Here is a 20,699-nt window from a genome sequence, read left to right on the forward strand (position 1 = left end):
GACTGAAGAGCTTCATCGGAGCAACCTATATGTGAATTCCTTGATGCTTAAGGAGTGCAGAGTTGGTCTTGAATTTCCTTCCACCTTCAAAACACATCTTTCCTGTCTTCCTTGTGAGGCTTCACTCATGACTAAAGCTCTTTCCGCAGCCCAAGAATTCATACTTCTTTCTCCTCAGTTTGAATTTATTTTTCTTTCTATAGTTATAGCAAGTTTTTTGTACACGTCCAAATGCTTTCCAATGTTTCATACGGTTTCAACCCTTTGTGGAGTCTGTGGCTGTCTTTAAGGTGTGAAACAGAAGAGAAGCTCTTGTCACAGGCTATGAATCTATGCTGTTTCTCATGTGGATTCTGTGATGTTGTTGAAGGCTGGATTTCTGAATGAATCTCTTTCCACAGTCTGAGCACTCAAAAGGTTTCTCCCCTGTGTGGACTCTTTGATGCCGTTGGACATCGCTACACCGACTGAACCTCTTTCCACACTCTGAGCATTTATATGGCTTCTCTCCTGAATGAATTCTTTGGTGTTGAATAAGGTTTGTTCTCTGTGAGAAGCTCTTGCCACACTCCGAGCAACCAAATGGTTTCTCTCCTGTGTGGATCCGGTAATGTCTAAGGAGTTCTGCTCTGCAAAGAAAGCTCTTTCCACAGTCCGAGCATTTATGGATCTTTTTCCCACTGTGCACTCGCAAATGAATATTATATTGGGTTTGATCTGAGAAGTTCATCCCACACTCCAAGCACTTGTATGTTTCCTCCAGTATGTGAATTATTTCACTGCAACCGCCCGCTTTCACAGAAATCCCCTGCTCGTCCCTCTTCTCAACAATGTGTCTTTCTCCATGCCTCTTAGTTTCATCATGATTCCTGAAGTTTCCTTTCAGATCTTCAGGCTTGGCTTTATCTGGGGATAACTGATGCAGTTCCTCATCTTCCTTATTCTCCTGGTCGTCCCCTGTGGGAATAAAGAGCGAGATCCCATTACAACCCACCCAAGGAAGTCTGATCTGCATCTGAATTCCCATCCACATTCAACATATTGCAGTCACTTCCTCCTGTTCTACAATAATAATAATGAAAATAATGATAATGATAATAATGATAATAATGATAATAATAATGTATTATATTATAATAAATAGAATAATAGTTGTTGAATTTATACCACACCCTATCGCATGAATGGGTTCAGGGTGGCTTACAACATAAAATTTGTAAAGCAATAAAACAGCAGATAGCACAATAAGCACTAATAAAAAGAACCCACGCCTCATTTCAGGTGGATATAGGAGATTACATGTACATTAAATTTTATGTAAATTGTTATTTTAATACTGTTTTAATTGTATTATTTAACTGTTATACACCTCCCTGAGCCCATTTGGGGAGGGCGGTATATAAATCTAATAAAATAAATAAATACATTCAGGTACATTAAAGCTCACTGCATCAGATAAGATCGTTCCACACAGTTGAGTATTTTGTAAGTTTTTCGCACCTCTTTGATGAGAAGTAAGGGCTGTTCCCTGACTGAACTTCTTTCCCTCCTCCAAGGAAGTGTACAGTTTCTCTCCTGAGGGAATTCGTTCCTGGGAGATAATGTCTGCGTGCTGCTGACTAAAGGTCTTTCCATATGACACACTTTCATTTTCTTTTTCCGTGTAGTGGATTCTTTGGTTAGCACGGAGGCCTCTGTTACTGCCCTTTTTGGTTGGACTTCCTTCTTGGACCGGGACTTCACAGAAGCCTCCTCCTTGGAAAGGAATGGGTTCATCCCTCTTCTTGACCACATCTCTTCCCTCCATCCCCTTGATTCCATCTGGACCCTTGAAGTTTCCTTCATACTCTTTGTCCTTGACTTTTACCAGCGATGACCCCTCTGAATCCCCGGCTGACTCGCCCACACTTCCTGCTGGTAGAAAGATAAGAGATCCAATCAGCAGCCACGCAAGAAACCAAGTCTCACATCTGTCACTCCCGTTTCCTGGCTTATATTTTGATTCCTCCCCCAAAACTTCTTTCACCTGGCTACACCTTTTTTCTGGCCCGCTTCTATCCTCTGCCCTTCCCTCCCTTCCCCAAAACTCCCCATAAGTACTTTAAAGGGGAAGTGGGGTAAAGATTCATTCCCCTACAGTTCGTATTTGACCTGCTGTGCGTGTCTTTTGATTTTCTGTGATTGATGGTGACATAAAAAAACACAAAACAACTTAATGTAAAACTCTGTCCTGTGTCTGAAGAGTTTTGTGATAGAAATTTTTTTGAGTGCGGTAGCACCTGCCAACCTAGCAGTTCGAAAGCAAGAAATTGCAAGTAGATAAATAGGGACCACTTCGGTGGGAAGGGAACAGCGTTCCGTGCGCCTTGGTGTTTAGTCATGCCGGCCACATGACCTTCGGACAGCGCTGGCTCTTCGGCTTTAAAACGGAGATGAGCACCGCAACCCTAGAGTCGGATTCGACTGGCTTTCGAGCAAGGGAACCTTTACCTTTACTTTAGCACCTTTAAGACCGACAACGGTTTATTCAAGGTATAAACTTCCGTGGGCATGCACTCTTCTTCAGGTACACTGAAATGGAAGCTAACCGTTCAAAGATATGGGCAGATGCCTCTACATAGGTTAACAGTGAATTAGCATACAATTTAATGAAGATGTTTTGACATATACAAAGACTAAACACCATTTGTTTGGATTTAATTAGGGGGGGAACAGTGAGGCAAGAAATATGTCAAAATAGGAGATAGATGTATAAAAGTATCTTTCTTAATTGTCAAGGGTCTGTTGTTACGCACCATTTGTTTGGTGACAGTTGGTTTTCAGCTTCTAAAAACTAAGAAAGAAGCCACAACCTCGTCAAATGAACTACTCTAAGAAAGAGTCGACGGAACTTTCGCCTTGTCTAGCCAGGCTGTTCTTAAGTTACCAGCACTTTTCCTATAATGCTCTGGAGAAGGTAAGGGCATACGAGCCCTTGACAGGAGAGAAGGGGGCCACGGCTGAGCTCAGCCCCAGAAGCCGCTTCCGAGACTCCCCAGAAGGCCTCCCTTCCTCCCTCCTTACCCAGCAGGCTGGCCTCTCCATCCTCCTCTTCCTTGATCTCCATTGGGAGCGGCCTCCACTCACTCTCAGACGGCGCCTGGCCTGCCCCAGCCACCTCCTCTAAGGGCACCTGCAACAGCAGAGCGGGACTGTCATGCTAAGCACCCTAATTCCCTCTCAAGGGTTAATGAGAATATTCTAGGGCTTAGTCGAGCTCACAGGTGTTCTTGTTACCGCCAGTGTCATCTCCTTCCAAGCCAGACAGCGGGATGTGTTACCTAGGTACGTCATGGGAAACCCTGCTTAACTATATAACATATTTTAAAATTTATCTATTGTATTGTTTTTACTGGGTGTATTTTTATATGCTGTTAGTCGCCCTGAGGAGCTGCGGTGGCTCAAGTGGTTAAGATGCTGAACTGCAGGCTGTGGAAGGTCAGTAGTTCAGCAGTTCGAGGCCCGAGTGTGCCGCATGACGGAGTGAGCTCCCGTCTCTAGTTCCACCTCCTGCCAACCTAGCAGTTTGAAAGCAAGAAATTGCAAGTAGATAAATAGGTACCACTTCGGTGGGAAGGTAACAGCGTTCCGTGCGCCTTGGTGTTTAGTCATGCTGCTCCACATGACCACGGGAACATCTTCGGACAGCGCTGGCTCTTCGGCTTTGAAACGGAGATGAGCACCGCAACCCTAGAGTCGGATTCGACTGGCTTTCGAGCAAGGAAATCTTTACCTTTAGTCGCCCTGAGTTCCGTTCAGAGGAGAGTGAACAGGATATAAATTGGTTAAATAAATAAAATTATAAATAAATCAATCATGGGAGGGGGAAATGAAGAGTAGAAGCTAGCATCTTCTGGAAAGTTCCTGTGATCTTTGATTGGATGAGAGAGACCACCTGACTCTAGAAGGCAAAGAGCTATCATTGAGAGCTATAGATTAGTAAGGTCATGCTATTTTATGCTACACTATGTAGGGTTAATGCTATGCTTATACTGCACTATGTTATACTTTGTTATGACTGGCTGTAATGGAAAGAATGCTTTTCTGCCATAAGAGACTTACCGTCTTGTAACCCAGGTATGAAATGTATTCGTTAGAAAAGATAGGGTTTGGGTTTTTAATTTCCTTGTTATTTGCCTGACAAGACTGTACTGCATAACTGATATCTTTTTAGTAATTTAGTAAACCCTAATTCATTTTACAAAGGTTTGGTTTATTGTGTGCCAATCCCACCTCAAGATCTCACAGGTAAATGTGGCTGGGACGTTGTTCAGGGGTTCCAGGAGTGGGAGCCAGGAACAACAACTCACTGGAAAAGCCAGAGGGTGACTCTAACAGGGACCTTTTCAGAACTGGGGAGGAGGGATGGAAAGAGGGGAGAGTTCTGTCTTCCACTCAGAACTTAGAAGAAGAAGCAGAGATTGGATTTATACCCTGCCCTTCACTACCCGAAAGAGTCTCAGAGTGACTTACCATCTCCTTTCCCTTCCCCTCCCCACAACAGACACCCTGTGAGGTGGGTGGGGCTGAGAGAGCCCTTTTGAGAACTGCATATGAGAGAACAGCTCTGAAAGAACTTGTAAATGACCTGAGGTCACACCAGCAGCTGCATGTGGAGGAGTGGGGACTCAAGCCCAGTTCTCCCAGAATAGAGTCTGTGCTCCTAACCACTACACCAAACTGGCTCTCCAGTTAGCTGATTAGCTCGACTGCTAAAAATATCCAGAATAAAAACTTAGAAACCATAATGAACAGGCAACAATAATGACCAAAAAGGGGTTTTTTTGTAGCAGATCTCTTTCAGAGGGAAATAAGCTTGTCTGAATAGGCTCCCAAGGTAGTGAACTCCACAAGGAAAGCACCACCATCAAGAAGGCCCTGAACATACGGACAGTTACCAAACTCCATTGGAGAAGGGATCTGGAAGGAGATCTTTGGGACTCTCGTGGTCAAAAGATGCAGATAGTGCTCAAGGAAACGCCTGTCCCCTGTGGAGATGGCAAGGGGTCAAAACTCCTAGAACTCCAAGAACTGCTCTTTCAGGGAAAGGGAGACCCCATCAAGACTGGTCCGTCAACTGGTTCCCAGGTTGAGAGAGAATTCCTCCCCACCCAAAACCTTTCAGGGAAACAAGGCAACAGACCCTTACATCTTTCCCTGGCATTCCTTCCCCCCCACACACCCTGAGATGGAGACAAACGTCAGCCCCTGCTCCAACCCAGGCCATCCCGCCACTCAAGCCCCCTTAGCAGAAAGGCCTCACCTGCTCCTTCTGCCTCAAGAGGAACTCCTCGGCCAGGGCCACTGCCTGGGAACAACTCTCAGGGCCACTCTCCCGCACCTGATTCTGGATCTGTGGGGGCAGGATGCTCAGCAGCTGTTCTAGGACCAAGAGCTCCAGGATCTGCTCCTTGCTGTGATTCTCCAATCTCAGCCACCCACGGCACATTTCCCGCAGTTGGCTGTAAGCCCCCCGTGGCCCCTCAGCCTCCCGGTAGCAAAAACACCGGAACTCTTCACGCTGCTTCTCCCGGCTCAGGGCATCCCCTCGCAAGATGGCTGCCTTCACCTTCCCATAATCCTCTCTGTCTCTGGCATCCAGACTGTTAAAGGCCTTCTCAGCTTCTCCACTGAGGGCTGGCAGGAGCCGGGTCACCCACTCATCTTTTGGCCACCTACAGGCTTCGGCCACTTGCTCGAAGGAGGCCAGAAAGGCTTTGGCATCCTCCCAGGGTGAAGCTTTCTCTGGAAACTGTGGGATTCCCCATCCAGAGTGAGGGTTTTCCACCGTCCTGAGAAACTCCTGCCACTGGGCTTCCCACTGCGCAAGGGAAAGGGAACCCTCCCCTGCTTGTTGATGCATCAGATCACTGTTTCTCCTTTCCAGGAATTGCTTCATCTTCTCAGCCTGAAGGACGTGAAGAGATTTTCCTCTCCCCTATGATACCTTCCCTGATTTGGGACCTGAGGGGTCTCGTTCCTCTGTTTTCACCTCAGAATGATTCCTTGGGAATAGTGCTGCAGAATCTAAATGCCTAGAAGATGCTGTTGTCTTCCAGACTGGGTTTCTCCCTGAAGAAACGGGAAAGAGAGAGAACAGACACACTCAGCACCTGGCGTTAGTGGCCCCATATGCACAACCCACATGCAGAACTGTATCTCTTCTGCGTGTCTACAACTTTAGTAAAAGCATCAAATGATATTTTAAAAGGTTCAGGGTTTCTTTTCAAGTTTGCCCTCGGACCTTTACCATCCCGGCCTTGCCTCTATGTGTACATCATTCATTGGAAGAGCCGTAAAACTGCCATATCAGCAAACACCATCCAAGATAGAGTCCCCTGAAGCTTCCTTTCCCTCATCTCACCTTTGGGCAGCTGACCTATCTGGTTCATTTCAAGCCTCATTTTCTTCATAAGGCTCAGGGCAGAGTACAAACTTTAAAAAACGAATAATCATCTGTCACCCAGCATGAATACCACACAAGTATCCCTTCTGGATGAACACATTCTCCTGAAAATTTCACAGTCTGAGAAGTAACATTCAGGCAGAAGACATTGGCAAGTAGGCTGCTTCACCCTCTGGGGCCACCACAGAGAATGCTCTGCATGGGAAACCACCAATTCCACAGGTTGGGGGGGGCTTCAAACGGCCTGGCTTGGATGGGCACAGCTGTCAAGGCAGAGGATGCTGGAAGAGGCAGGCCTGCAGATCTCTGTGTCTAAGGCTGGAAATCAATCAAGAGCAAATGGAGTGACTGCAGAACTTCTGGAATACACTCATGTTGCCTAAGAGGCTACAGTCACCTGAGAATTCACCGAAAGAGTCTCCACCCACTCCCCTTAAGGTGTCTAGCCTCTTGCTCTGAGGAGTTCTTGAAGAAAAGCGATTCCTGACTTTTCTCCAGACCCAAATTCTCCACTTGAGACTCTCCTGATCTGTCCACATAAGGGGTAGGGCTGAAAAAGCTACCAAAAAAGACATTAAGGGACTGGGGTAGGGTGTCCCTTGATGACCCCAGAGGAATCCCATGCGATGCGACACCTGCGATGCCTCCCCCTCGCCAAAGGAGGGCTTCCCTGTATTTGCACATCTCCTCCTGCTCCAAAGGAATCCCATTTTCCAATAACACAAAAAAAGATTCCTTTTAGAAAGGCAGATGCTGAAATCTGTCCACCAGGACTACCTTTTGCACCAGGGCCGGCAGAGGACAGGAGATTCAATCTGCTTTGTGCCCCAGGCAGAAACTCAGTAATGCAAGACCCAGAAAAGGGAAGTACCCTCCTCCTTCTCAGACAGGCGTGTCCCTCTTCCCCCTCCCCAACCGCAAAGTCCTCTACAGACCTACAAGACTCCGCCTTGAAGCCCACACGCCCTTTCACCGGGGTTGCCAAGTGACCGGGAGAAACTCCAGCCTGCACGGCTCGCCGCAGATCTCTGTGTCAAAGGCTGGAAATCAATCAAGAGCAAATGCAGTGACTGTAGAACTTCTGGAATACGCTCATGCTGCCTAAGAGGCTACAGTCACCTGAGAATTCACCGAAAGAGTCTCCACCCACTCCCCTTAAGGTGTCTAGCCTCTTGCTCTGAGGAGTTCTTGAAGAAAAGCGATTCCTGACTTTTCTCCAGACCCAAATTCTCCACTTGAGACTCTCCTGATCTGTCCACATAAGGGGTAGGGCTGAAAAAGCTACCAAAAAAGACATTAAGGGACTGGGGTAGGGTATCCCTTGATGACCCCAGAGGAATCCCATGCGATGCGACACCTGGGGCTTCCCTGTATTTGCACATCTCCTCCTTCTCCAAAGGAATCCCATTTTCCAATAACACAAAAAAGATTCCTTTCAGAAAGGCAGATGCTGAAATCTGTCCACCAGGACTACCTTTTGCACCAGAGCCGCCACAGGACAGGAGACTCAATCTGCTTTCTGCCCCAGGCAGAAACTCAGTAATGCAAGACCCAGAAAAGGGAAGTACCCTCCTCCTTCTCAGACAGGCGTGTCCCTCTTCCCCCTCCCCAACCGCAAAGTCCTCTACAGACCTACAAGACTCCGCCTTGAAGCCCACACGCCCTTTCACCGGGGTTGCCAAGTGACCGGGAGAAACTCCAGCCTGCACGGCTCGCCTGCCTGCCTTGAGCAGGGGTTTCATATCTGCAGAGATCAGGAAGATCTCTGAGAAACTGGATCCCCTCCAGGCTTCTTGCTGCAGATTCGCGCCAGTTCAGAGGGCCCGATCCGGAACTGGCAGCCTTCCCGCCCGGGAGCAGAGAAGAAGGGGCCCGCCCGCTCTCCTCCCCCCCTCCCCGGACCTGCTCTGTTCGCCAGACCCACTCCTCGCGGGGCTCTCCGTCCTGGGGGATCTTCTTCCTCCTCCTCCTCCGCCCCACAGATCTCCTTTATCCTTCCAGCCTCTCCCCTCCGTCCGGCTCCAGCCTCGGTCCTCCGGCAAAGCCAGTTCCAAAAGGCAGAAGTAGGACTTGTGCCGGCTTCTCTAGGAAGCGCCGCTCTATCGCCTTAACCCTCTCAAGCCCTCGCAGGCATAGAATCGAACACTCTTTAGGGGACTGCTGTTAGATAAAAGTCAGCCTTTCTTTTAGCACCATTTTCTGGCCCGGAAGGTCTGGCTATGATCTGAACGTCTTTTGCCTTGAAAACCCTACGGGGTTGCCTTCAGTCGGCTGCAACTTGATGGCAACTTAGAAAGTGCACTGTGTAGATGTCTAACTCCGAAAGGAAGTTGGGGAGGAGAGAATTCAGACCCAGGCCTTTGCCAGTCTAGGGTTGCCAGCTCTGGGTTGGGAAATATCTGGAGGTTTTTTTGGGGGAGCCTATAGAGAGCAGGGTTTGGGGAGTGGAGGGACCTCAGCAGGGTATAATGCGTACAGTCCACCTTCCAGAGCAACCATTTTCTCCAGGGCAACTTGATCTTGGTTATCTGGAGATCAATTGTAATAGCAGGGGATCTCCAGGTGCTACCTGGAGGTTGGCAACCCTAGCTTCAATTCAGGAGGAGGGGGGGTTACTTGTGGGGGGGCAGGCAACAAGCTGTTCTTTGCAATCCCAGTTAATCAGACTGCCAGAATTCTTTTGGCTTTAAAGTAGAGACCCAGAAAAGTATCCTGTGCAGAGGGGTTTATCTTTTAAGCTTACAAGTAAAAACGCAATGCTTTTGAGATATGCTGTGACTTATCGTGGGTTTGAGTTTGTTACCACCCACTTTTGGAATATTGTTTGGAATATTGTTCGTTATTATGTTTGTTTCATATATGAGTTTGGCATTATTATTGACTTTGCTTTCTAGACCATTATTGTTGCATTTATTTAGCATTCTGTTTGTGATTTCATTAGCCTCCAGGTGGGGCCTGGGGATCCCCTGGAGTTACACATTATCTCCAGACTACAGAGAGAAGTTCCCTTGGAGAAAACCGATGCTTTGTAGAGTGAACTCTATGGCCTTGCATCCCACTGATGTCCCTGTCCGCCCCAGGCTCATCTCCAGATCGCCTCTCCATGAATTTTCCAACCTGGATCTGGCAACCCTACCCATCCCCCACTGGTGACCAAGAGGGATCTGACAGTCCTAGGCATTTTGAGGACACCATTTTGAGGACACTGAGAGGAAGAAGAAAGACACCTCTCTTGGGAGCTGCCCAGCTAGGGAGCTGCATGCTAAAACCCGCTTTTCGGCTTGTGTTTCCTGGCATATTTTTCTGTCTGGGGAAAAATATTATCATCATCATCACCATCATCATCATCTAACTTTATCCTCTGCTGAGTGTCATGAACATCTGGTGTCTGTGAACACTAAACTGATTCTGCATTGGGCACTTTCAAAATGTGCTATTGCCCGGGGCAGAGGTCAGGCAAGAAAGCAGGATTTGTGGCTGGTGGGGAATCAAAGGCAGCTCCCAGCAAGGGGGTGGAGAGAGCCATTTCTGGTGTTGCCAACAACCTGAAGAGAAAATGTCTTGAACAGAGACTCAATGTGTGTGGAAATGGGCGGAAACAGGGAGGTCAGCTGTGGCTTTGCGTTCTCCTCCCTAAAGCAGCTTTCCTATGGCCTGTCGGGAAAGAAAGGGACATCGGAATGGGACCCAGTGGAAAAGGGAGGAGCTGGGGGGAGGAATGGAAAATGTCAAAAATCTTTCAGATACAGAATTTCTGTAAGCCCTTGAAAATGTATGCAATACCTAATTTCCTATCAAGTGTAAGCCTGTTACTGAGTTCAGTTATAAAATGCGCCATTTACAATACCATATACCATTGGAAAGGGTACTGACAGACTAACACGGCTACCGATCTCCATCTATCCACAGTTATTAAATGTCAATCAATAGCTAGGAGATTTAGTCAAATTTACAAGGGGGAGCGTGGGTACCTTTGGGACAAGCAATGAGGGATTAGAATGAGATACTACATCTGAGGAGACCAAGATTCAAATCCATGCTCTCCACAAAATTCACTGGAAGACTGGGTTAGTCACTCAGTCTCAGCCTAACCCACAGGGCTGTTGTGAGCATAAAAATAACCACAGATGCAGTCTTAAATTACTAACTTGAACGAGAGCCCAGGCATGAGCACATTTACTCAGAAATAAGTCATATTGGATTCAATAGGGTGTGATTCTAAGTATGCACAGCATCACAGCCTCCTCCGACTCCTTAAATTGTAAGAGCAGGAGATGGAGACACAGGGAAACATGTGTGTTTTTAAAAAAGAGATGACAACCACTCTGCTTTATAGGACAAGTGTTCAAAGCATCTTCTAGATGATTATAAGGACAAAGAAACTGACAAATGTACATCGTGTCATAGATTCTGACTAGGCAGTATACAAATGTCCCACAATTCATATAATTCCTCCCTTTACTAGTCAGAGCATCTTTGGTTATACATGTACCTAATTTCAGCTTTCTAGATCATATGGAACAACATAACAATTTTGACAGGTGAATGAGAGAATGTGACTGGTGGAACTCATTGCCACAAGATGCAATGACAGACACCTGCTTAGGAGGCTGGACAGATTTGTGTTGGAGCTGCGGTGGCTCAAGTGGTTAAGACGCTGAACTGCAGGCTGTGGAAGGTCAGTAGTTCAGCGGTTCAAGACCCAGGTGCCGCAAGACAGGGTGAGCTCCTGTCTCTAGTTCCAGCTCCTGCCAACCTAGCAGTTCGAAAGCAAGAAATTGCAAGTAGATAAATAGGTACCACTTCGGTGGGAAGGTAACAGCGTTCTGTGCGCCTTGGTGTTTTTGTAATAACTGGTATATTTATGCAATTCAGAAGTACAAATGACTTTGTTTCTACAAGCAGAGACAGCTGCTATCTGCTATTCCCTTTGCTAATGCCAAAAGGGGGGAAGAATCTTTACATGGCTTTTTCCCAGGGTTCCCCCAAATTTCCCAGTTTTTCAACTGGAAAAATAGAATGCTATACACTCTGAATAATACCTTTTCTTTAAAAGTATTTTACTCATTCTGGGATTGGAGGAATCAGGAGTTTCCCCATTTTTTCCAAAATGTCCATTCAAAGAAATTCTTTAAAATCATAATATATATTAGGAGTAAGCAAGTGAAAACCTTGTCTTCAAATGCATTTCTTCCCCTCCCAAGGAAAAAAAGAATATTGTCTAGATTTTTTTTTCAGTGCTGTCCAAGATTCCTCAATGTTCCAAATGGAAATATAGGGGAGACCTTGAAAATATATAGGATTGCCGCTCTTAGCCAGTGCTGCTTAAAATATTTCTGTGTTGAGGCTTTCTCATACCATAAGAATGTGTTCCATCCTAAAGCTAAATCATGGCCTTCGAGTTTCAATAGCCTTCTGTCTTCCAAAGTAATCAGTTCCTTTAACCAGGTTAATGCTGCGGCCCTGTAATATAATAGCCAATTTGGAGGAGATTTTGAGAAGTAAAATACCATTTTTGCCGGAAATATTACTACTAAACATATTTCCAAAAGATTTTGATAAAGATGATAGATATTTGATAGTACATCTATCTATGGCAGCAAGAATACTATATGCAAAATATTGGAAAGAAATGGAAGCACCAAAGAAGCAAGAATATGTGAGTAAACTGCTGGAGACGGCTGAAAATGACAAACTGCCATTATTGATGAGAGTCCAACAGACCTAACATTAAAAGACGTGGAAAAAACTGTATGACTGGTATAATATAAATGCATAGTTCAAAGTAATGAAGTTTTTGGTATTATTAATCTCGTTTAGTTAAATAGAAACTATGGTAAAAAGATAAGAGTATACAGAAACTTAAGCAAAACCATAGAAAGTGACTTAAGAAAATTTCAAAGTATGGTAATAGAGTTATAAGAAAATATACTGACCTCCATATGTTTCTTTGTATGTCTTATGTATGTAAGTGGTTGTTTGTTGATATGTTGTATGTATGTATGTGTATAATATGAAAAATAATAAAAGTGGACCCATGGGTACTTTAAAAAAAGAAAAAGAAAATATCTAGGATTGCCAGCATCCAGGAGGGACCTGGGGATCCCCTGGAATTAGAGCTCATCTCCAAACTCCAGAGATCAGTTCCCCTGGAGAAAGCAGCTGCTTTGGAGGGTGGCCTCTATGGCATTGTACACCACCGAGGTGGTCCCTGTCTTCCTCAGGATCCGTCCCCAAATCTCCAGTAGTTTCTCAGCCTGAATCTGACAACCCTACCCCCTCATCCCCCCCCCCAATGGCCAACATGAACCTGGCAACCCTAAATCCACTTCCCAACATCGCTCCCCAGCGGTTCACATCTCTAGTATCTCCCAGTGCTTTGCCTTATGTGCTTCCTAAGCTGCTCTCCATCCCACTCACAGTTCCACAGTTGGTGGTTCATGGGTAGATCATCTGCTCTGTATACAGAGGGCTCTAGGTTCAGATCTAGGTTTGCCAGCCCCCAGGATTACAACTGACTTCCAGATGAGATCAGTTTCCCTGGAGAAAATGGCTGCTTTGGTGAATAGACTCTATGGCATTATACCTGGCTGAGTACCCTTCTGAGGCTCCGCCCCCCAAATCTCCAGAGATTTTCCAGCCTGGAGTGGGCAGCCCTAAAATCCCAGGATCTAAAGTGTAAAGGATTAGGTAGCAAACAATGTGTAAGACCTTCGCCTGAGACCCTGGAGAGCCACTTATGGCCAGTCAGAGGAGACAAGATGGCCCTTGATAGACGAGGAGGTGGCTTCATGTGCTCACTTGGTAAATCCTTCTAGTGGGCTGGACCACAGGTGGATGCTGCTATATAAATGCTTTGTCTTTGTGCAGGTTACTCTTTAGTCACACAGAACTGCAACCTCAATCTGTTGGACAGCTTTGCCTTGATGCTTCGTCTCTGTTCCAGATTGCTGGATTCATTCTCTCTGGAGCTGTATAGGTACTGCTTCAGGGACATAGCAGCTCAAAATGTGACAGGAGAAATGGACTTTTTTTTTTAAGAAGAGTTGGCTTTTATACCCCACTTTCCTCTACCCTATGGGGTCTCACAAAGCAGCTTACAATCACCTTCCTTTCCTCTCCCCCTAACAAGCACCTTATGAGGCAGGTGGGACTGAGAGAGTTCTGAGAGAAACTACGACTGGCCCCTGGTCACCCTAGGCTTTATGTTGACGAGTGGGGAATCTCATAAGAACATAAGAGAAGCCATGTTGGATCAGGCCAATGGCCCATCCAGTCCAACACTCTGTGTCCCACAGTGACCAAACCTCAGGTGCCATCAGGAGGTCCATCAGCAGGGCCACACTCCAGAAGCCCTCCCACTGTTACCCCCCAAGCACCATGAATATAGAGCATTACTGCCCTAGACAGAGTGTTCCATCTATATCTTGTGGCCAGTAGCCACTGATGGACCTCTGCTCCATATGTTTCTCCAGTCCCCTAAGCTGTCTATGCTTGTAGCCACCACCACTTCCTGCAGCAGTTAATTCTCCGGATTAGCGTCTGCCACTCTTAACCACTACACCATGCTGGCTCTTACTTTTTACAACCTGCTTGACCTGATTGATCAGAAATAATAACTCCCTCCTTTGCATACTAAATTTGAAATGCAAAATAGGTCCTCATATAAATGCACATCATATATCTAATTCTGATCTTGGCCTTAGTGCTAATCAAAAATGCACACCATGGGGTCAGGTACAGAGAGAGGAGGTGTTTCTACAAGCACTGGGTAATGCCCAGTTTTTCACAGATGTGTAACTTTTGTGGTCTTATTGGCAATATTAAGCCTTTCATGGCTTTGTTGGCGATAACCAGAACCTTGAATTGAACTCGGTAAACTGATCGATAGCCAATGCAGTGTTTGCAGAATGGGTGTGACGTGCATGTTCCACTTGATGCCTGACAGGAACAAACTGCAATATTTGAGTTTTCTTTAAGGGCAGACACATACAGAGTGCATTACAGTAGTCTACCCACCAAATTACCTAGAAAACATTCCTTACAATGCGGAAACTGCCAAACTTCCTATTATTATATTGGCAATGGTACCTGTAACGATTCCTTGTTTTATTTGTGTGTGTGTGTCTTTAAAAGTTTGGTTGCATGGCGGTGAGAGATAGTCTAGGGTGGTTGAAACAGGCAAGTGGTGTGATTGGTGATTGGCAGAAAGGGGGAGGGGTTTTGGAAGTAAAAATTAGTGGATGAACGGGTATGTCAGTCAAGAGTGACAGTTGAAGAGTGACAGTTGATAAAGACAGTTGTTAAGTTAAGGAGTTAGTTAAGTTCTGTGTATGAGAGGAGGGAGACACATCCCTGTGTGGGATAAGTTAGTTCTGAAGTCTGAGAGAGAGACAGTATGGTGTATGATACAAGAGTTAAGTTTTGTGTATGAAGAAAAGTTGAAAGTATAAGGAAACAAGAAAGTAAAGTTAAAGAGAAAAATAAAAAGTCTGAGTGACAGGATAAAAAGAAACAGTAAACATATATGGCCTAAGGAAAAAAGTGTTACAAAGTTACATGCCAAAATCCCTGTCAGTAAGAGAGCATATTGTGTGTGATACACCAAGAAATGGTTCATTGATTACATATTATTAGATATCTTGTTCTACCCTGTTATTTATGGATTATTTCAATACATCTTTTATTTAAGTCTGCCAGCTCTGAAAGACATACTTCCTCATGAAACACATAGACCCTCATGAAAGCCTAAAACCTCGACCTACCTACCCGGTGATAGAAATATTATAGGATAAAGGTTTGGAAAGCCTTAAATTTCCTGGTGGCAGCCGGATATACACATTAGAACAAAACATAAAGAACATTTTAAAGGGAAACCAGACCTCCCCAGATAAGGGGTCGTCACAGTACCAATTCAATGTTATTAATTTTAGCAGACAATGTATCTTTATATATTTGTCTCATTCACCTGACCTCCCTCTTCTCGTTTCCCTTCCTGCCCCACCCTCACTGCTGAGCATGGCTGTGGAGGCCACCTTTGCCTCACATTATCTTCTAAATGTGAGACTTATACACTGCCTCCTAAAAAAATGATCAAAAGTGTGGCTTTGGTATTCCCACATCAACCAAAACAGTTAATATTTGACACAACCAGTCCAAGACCTACCAAGTAGAAGCAGAGTCCTGATTTCCATACTTAGCAATCCATTAAACATTTCTTGCAAGAAGGGTATCACCCCAGGGGCATACTATTTATTCTTCATGGCAATCCTGTGAGGTATGTTAGGCTCAGAAAATGACTGGCCAAGTGTGGATTTGAACCCAGATGTGGTAGAAAGTGCCCAGCCCAAGCAATAGGATTTCTTTTGACACTTTTACAGACTGTATTTAAAAACACATAACATACTTTTTAAACTAACATTTTAAACATTTCCTGATCACCAGTCTGTACAAAAAAACCCACAAAACACAGAAAGGGGTATTTGACTTCTTTCGGATGCTGTTTACAAGAATCAAAGGGGACTGATTTTTCAAAACATTCACTTGCATACTCTAAGGATACCCACCCAGTTCTAGGATGCTGGATACTGTTTGGGGCTTTTCCTTTGAATCTGAATTAATCCCAACGGCGAGACCCTAAGAAGCTCACAGCAGCCTGAGCCCTCAACACCTGGGCAAAGAGGAGCCTCCTCAGAACCAACTATAGGAACGTTTCATCCTTGTGTGGATTCACTGAGGAACATGAAGACATGATCTCTGCCTCAGGCGCTTACCACACACTGAGCATTTCTGTCATTAGTCCCTGTGTGGATTCCTCAGTGCTTAATAAGGACAGAGCTGGTCTTGATCTTGAATCACCCTGCACTCTTAGAGCGCATCTTTGCTTTCTTCCCTTTGAGATATATTTGAGGCTTTAATCATGGCTGAAGCTCTTTCCACAATCCAAGCATTTATACTGTTTCTCCCTCATTGGAATCTTATTCGTTTGTTTCTACAGTTATGGTAAGGTTTCCGTGCAGATGCAAGCCCTTTCCAAGTGTTTATGGTTTCACCTGTGTTGACTCTATTGTTGCTTTTAATGTATGAAATCTGAGATGAGCTCTGGCCACAGGCTTATCAGTTGTGCAGTTTCTCCTCATGTGGGTTCTTTGATGCTGTTGAAGGCAGAATCTATGAGTAAAACTCTTCGGACACTCTGAGCATTCAAAAGGTTTCTCACCTGTGTGGATTCTTTGATGCTGTAGAAGATGGCCACTCTGACTGAATTTCTTTCCACATTCTGAGCATTCAAAAGGTTTCTCCCCTGTGTGGATTCTTTGATGTCGTTGAAGATGGAAACGCCATATAAAGCTCTTTCCACACACAGAGCATTCAAAAGGTTTCTCACCTGTGTGGGTTCTTTCATGTCGTTGAAGATAGCAACTCTTGTTGAATTTCTTTCCACACTGTGGACATTGAAAAGGTTTTTCACCAGTGTGGATTGTTAGATGCTCTTGAAGATGGAAACTCTGACTGAATTTCTTTCCACAATCTGAGCATTCAAATGGTTTTTCTCCTGTATGGATTCTTTGATGCCGCTGAAGATGGAAACTCTGACTGAATTTCTTTCCGCATTCTAAACATGCAAAATGTTTCTCCTCTGTGGGCTCTTTGATGCTGTTGAAAATGGAAACTCTGACTGGATTTCTTTCCATGCCTGGAGCATTCAAAGGTTTCTCCCCTGTGTGGGTTCTTTGATGCCGCTGAAGATTGCAACTCTGCTTGAATTTCTTTCCACACTCTGAGCATTCAAAAGGTTTCTTCCCTGTGTGGGTTCTTTGATGCCTCTGAAGACTGCCACCCCAGTTGAATCTCTTTCCACACTCTGAACATTCAAAAGGTTTCTCACCTGTATGGATTCTTTGATGCCGTTGAAGAGCAAAACTCTGAATGAATCTCTTTCCACACTCCGAGCATTCAAAAAGTTTTTCACCTGTATGGATTCTTTGATGTCGTTGAAGAGCAAAACTCCAGTTAAAGCTTTTTCCACACTCTGAACATTCAAAAGGTTTCTCCCCTGTGTGGGTTCTTTGATGCCGTTGAAGATGGCAACTCTGGATGAATCTCTTTCTGCACACTGAGCATTCAAAAGGTTTCTCCCCGGTGTGGGTTCTTTGATGCCGTTGAAGATTGCAACCCTGGATGAATCTCTTTCCACACTCTGAGCATTCAAAATGTTTCTCCCCTGTGTGAGTTCTTAGATGCTGTTGAAGATTGAAACTCCTACTGAATTTCTTTCCACAATCTGAGCATTCGAAAGGTTTCTCCCCAGTGTGGATTCTTTCATGCCACTGAAGATCATAACTATGCATGAATTTCTTTCTACACTGTGAGCATTCAAAAGGTTTCTCACATATGTGGATTCTTTGATGTCGTTGAAGATTGACACTCCACTTGAAACTCTTTCCACATTTTGAGCATTCAAAAGGTTTCTCCCCTGTGTGGATTCTTTGATGCCGTTGAAGATTGACACTCCAGTTAAATTTCTTTCCACATTCTGAGCATTCAAAAGGTTTCTCCCCTGTGTGGGTTCTTTGATGCTGTAGAAGATGGCAACTCTGATTGAATTTCTTTCCACAGTCTGAGCATTCAAAAGGTTTCTCACCTGTGTGGGTTCTTAGATGCTGTTGAAGATTGCCACTCTGACTGAATTTTTTTCCGCACTCTGAGCATTCAAATGGTTTCTCCCCTGTGTGGGTTCTTTGGTGCACAAGGAGCTGAGACTTGGATCTGAAGTACTTTCCACACTGAAAGCATTTATATGCCTTCATTCTGTTATGCTTTGGAAAATGTACATTACCTTTTCTTTCATCAGAGAAACTCTTTACATTCCCTGAGGAAGTAAATGGTTCCTCTTTTGAATGAATCCTTTGGTGGTGAATAAGGTTTGCTTTATGTGAGAAGCTCCTGCTACAGAATAAGCAGCTATACCGTTCCCCTGTTGTGTGGATTCTTTGATGCCTAAGAAGCTCTGATCTGCAACTGAAGCTCTTTCCACACTGCAAACATTTAGGGATATTCTTTCCATTGTGCTTTTGCAAATGGATATTATATTGGGTTTGATCTGAGAAGTCCAATGCACACTCCAAGCATTTGTACATTTCCTCTGCCATGTGAATTACTTCATGGACATCCTGTCCTTGGCAAGGAGTGGCTTGATCCCTCCTCTGAACCAGGTGGATTCCTCTCTGCCTCTTGGGTCCACCTCGATTCCTGAAGTTTCCTTTCAGCTCTGCACACTCGGCTTTGCCCAATGATAACTCATGCCGTTTCTCATCTTCCTGATTCTCCTGATCACCCCCTGTGGGAATAAAGAGAGACCCAGTTAGCACCCACGCAAGGAGGTCTGACCTGCTCTTGAAGTTCTTTCCACATAGAGCATATTTCAGTGGTCCCTTCCTGAGATAGATTGCAGTGTCCATTAACTGGCACTTCAAATGTACATTAAAGCTGAATCACAGACTTTACACAGCTCCTCACCTGAGTGAATTCTTTGATGGAAAACAAGGGCTGTTCGGCAACTGAAGTTCTTTCCACACTCGGAGCAGTTATATAGTTTCTCTCCTGACAGAATTTGTTCCTGGGGAACAATGTTCATTTTCTGAATAAAGATTTTTCCAAAAGCCACCTTTTCATTTTCTTTTTCCCTGCACTGGATTCTCTGGTTAGAACAGAGGCCTTCATTCCTTCTGTTTTCAGTTAGACTTTCTTCTTGGACTGGGATTTCATGGAAGCCTCTTCCTTGGAAAGGAATAGGTTCATCCCTCTTCTCATCTGTGTCAGCTCCCTCCTTCCTCCTGATTCCATCTGGATCCCTAAAGTCCCCTTCAGGGTCTTCCTCCTTAGTGTTTTCCAATGTTGACCCCTGTACTTCCCCAGCCATTTTGCCTAAGCTTCCTGCTGGAATAAAGAGAAAGATCCAGTCAGCAGCCATGCAAGAAACCAAGTCAGATCGTTCACTCCTGTTTCCTGGGGGGCTTTTTGATTCTTCCCTCACAGCCTCACTCAACCCCATATTAAGGAGCTCAACAAACCTTCTGCCTGGCCTGGCCCTTCGATGGAGCCAGTTCTCTCTTCGGTCTTCCCCTTCCCTCCCCCAAAATCCCCGTAAATATTTTAAGGACAAATGAGGCTAAAGATTTGTTCCCCAACACTTCATACTTGACTTGGTGGATACATGAATACACATGAACATCTATGAATCTGCCTTCTATGGAATCAGACCGTTGGCCCATCAAGGTCAGTATTTTCTATTCAGAACAGCAAGAAGATAAAAGGGTTGCACCAGTAGAAGATAAAAAATAAGGCCAAGACCAATGGTGCAAAATCAGGTTAAAGTATATTTTAGTACTCAGTTAAAACTTCCCAAAAAAATACACGTTCCACCAATAGACTTTGTCAGGGGAATCTGTAATATAGACAATTATACCATTGGGTTTACATAAATAAGGGTATAGTTAAACCTGTAAAAATGAAACATTGCTACTAAAAAAGAAGCGGGTGGGATTATTAGACTCCAGGCACTGACACCTAAAGGGTTAAACTTGTCCTTGGAATTACATCAGCTTTTGTAAAAAGAAAAAATAGAGCCATTGCATCAACTAGGCACCAGAATATAGTAAAGTCCTTCCACTGACAATTTGCTACTCATCTTGTACTCCTTTTGAAGAATTACTACAAGACAAACAGGTTTGTAACTTTCATTTAGACACAGGGAAAGACTCTTAATTTGGAGCCAAAACCTGTTGAGAGCTGGGCAGTTTTGTGTTATTTCTCTTAGTTACAGGGAGTTTCTTTTCCTCATGCAATCTCAAGGACAGAATAAGCTCTAGTGGTTTCATTCATTTATTTATTTTGTATGTGATTGACAGTTTACAACCTGGATTTTGACCTTAATATGTTATCTTATATATTTATATTATATAAATATATCTATATATCTAATAGTGAAAGGTGCCCCCTGCGTGCGGATACCTAAATCCGCACATCGGGGACACCTGGGGGGGGGATTTTTGTAGCTGATTTTGTATCACCGGCCTAGGCCTTATTTTTTTATATCCTATTGAGACTGGCAGTGGCTCTCCAGGGTCTCAGGCAGAGGTCTTTCACATTACCTATTTCCTGGTCCGTTTAACTGGAGATGTCAAGGATTGAACCTGGGACTGAGAGCCGGCTTAGTAGAGTGGTTAAGAGCGGTGGACTCTAATCTGGAGAC

The 20,699-nt window shown here is 44.7% G+C and overlaps 1 protein-coding gene across 1 annotated transcript in view; it reads right to left on the bottom strand.

The window, feature by feature from the left end:
- Positions 1–272: 272 nt before the first annotated feature.
- Positions 273–20,699, bottom strand: part of LOC107115742 (zinc finger protein 721-like) — a 34,336-nt gene continuing 13,909 nt past the window's right edge. The window contains exons 6-9 of the mRNA XM_015417504.1: positions 18,965–19,381; positions 17,142–18,785; positions 16,601–17,060; positions 273–614 (exon numbers count right to left, since the gene is read on the bottom strand). Coding sequence (XP_015272990.1) covers positions 323–614; positions 16,601–17,060; positions 17,142–18,785; positions 18,965–19,381 — 2,813 coding nt within the window. The 3' untranslated portion in view covers positions 273–322. The remainder of the gene's footprint in view (positions 615–16,600; positions 17,061–17,141; positions 18,786–18,964; positions 19,382–20,699) is intronic.

Source organism: Gekko japonicus, unplaced genomic scaffold, assembly GCF_001447785.1.
Source record: "Gekko japonicus isolate JY-2015 unplaced genomic scaffold, Gekko_japonicus_V1.1 scaffold3967, whole genome shotgun sequence".
In the NCBI taxonomy this organism is placed as follows: domain Eukaryota; kingdom Metazoa; phylum Chordata; class Lepidosauria; order Squamata; family Gekkonidae; genus Gekko; species Gekko japonicus.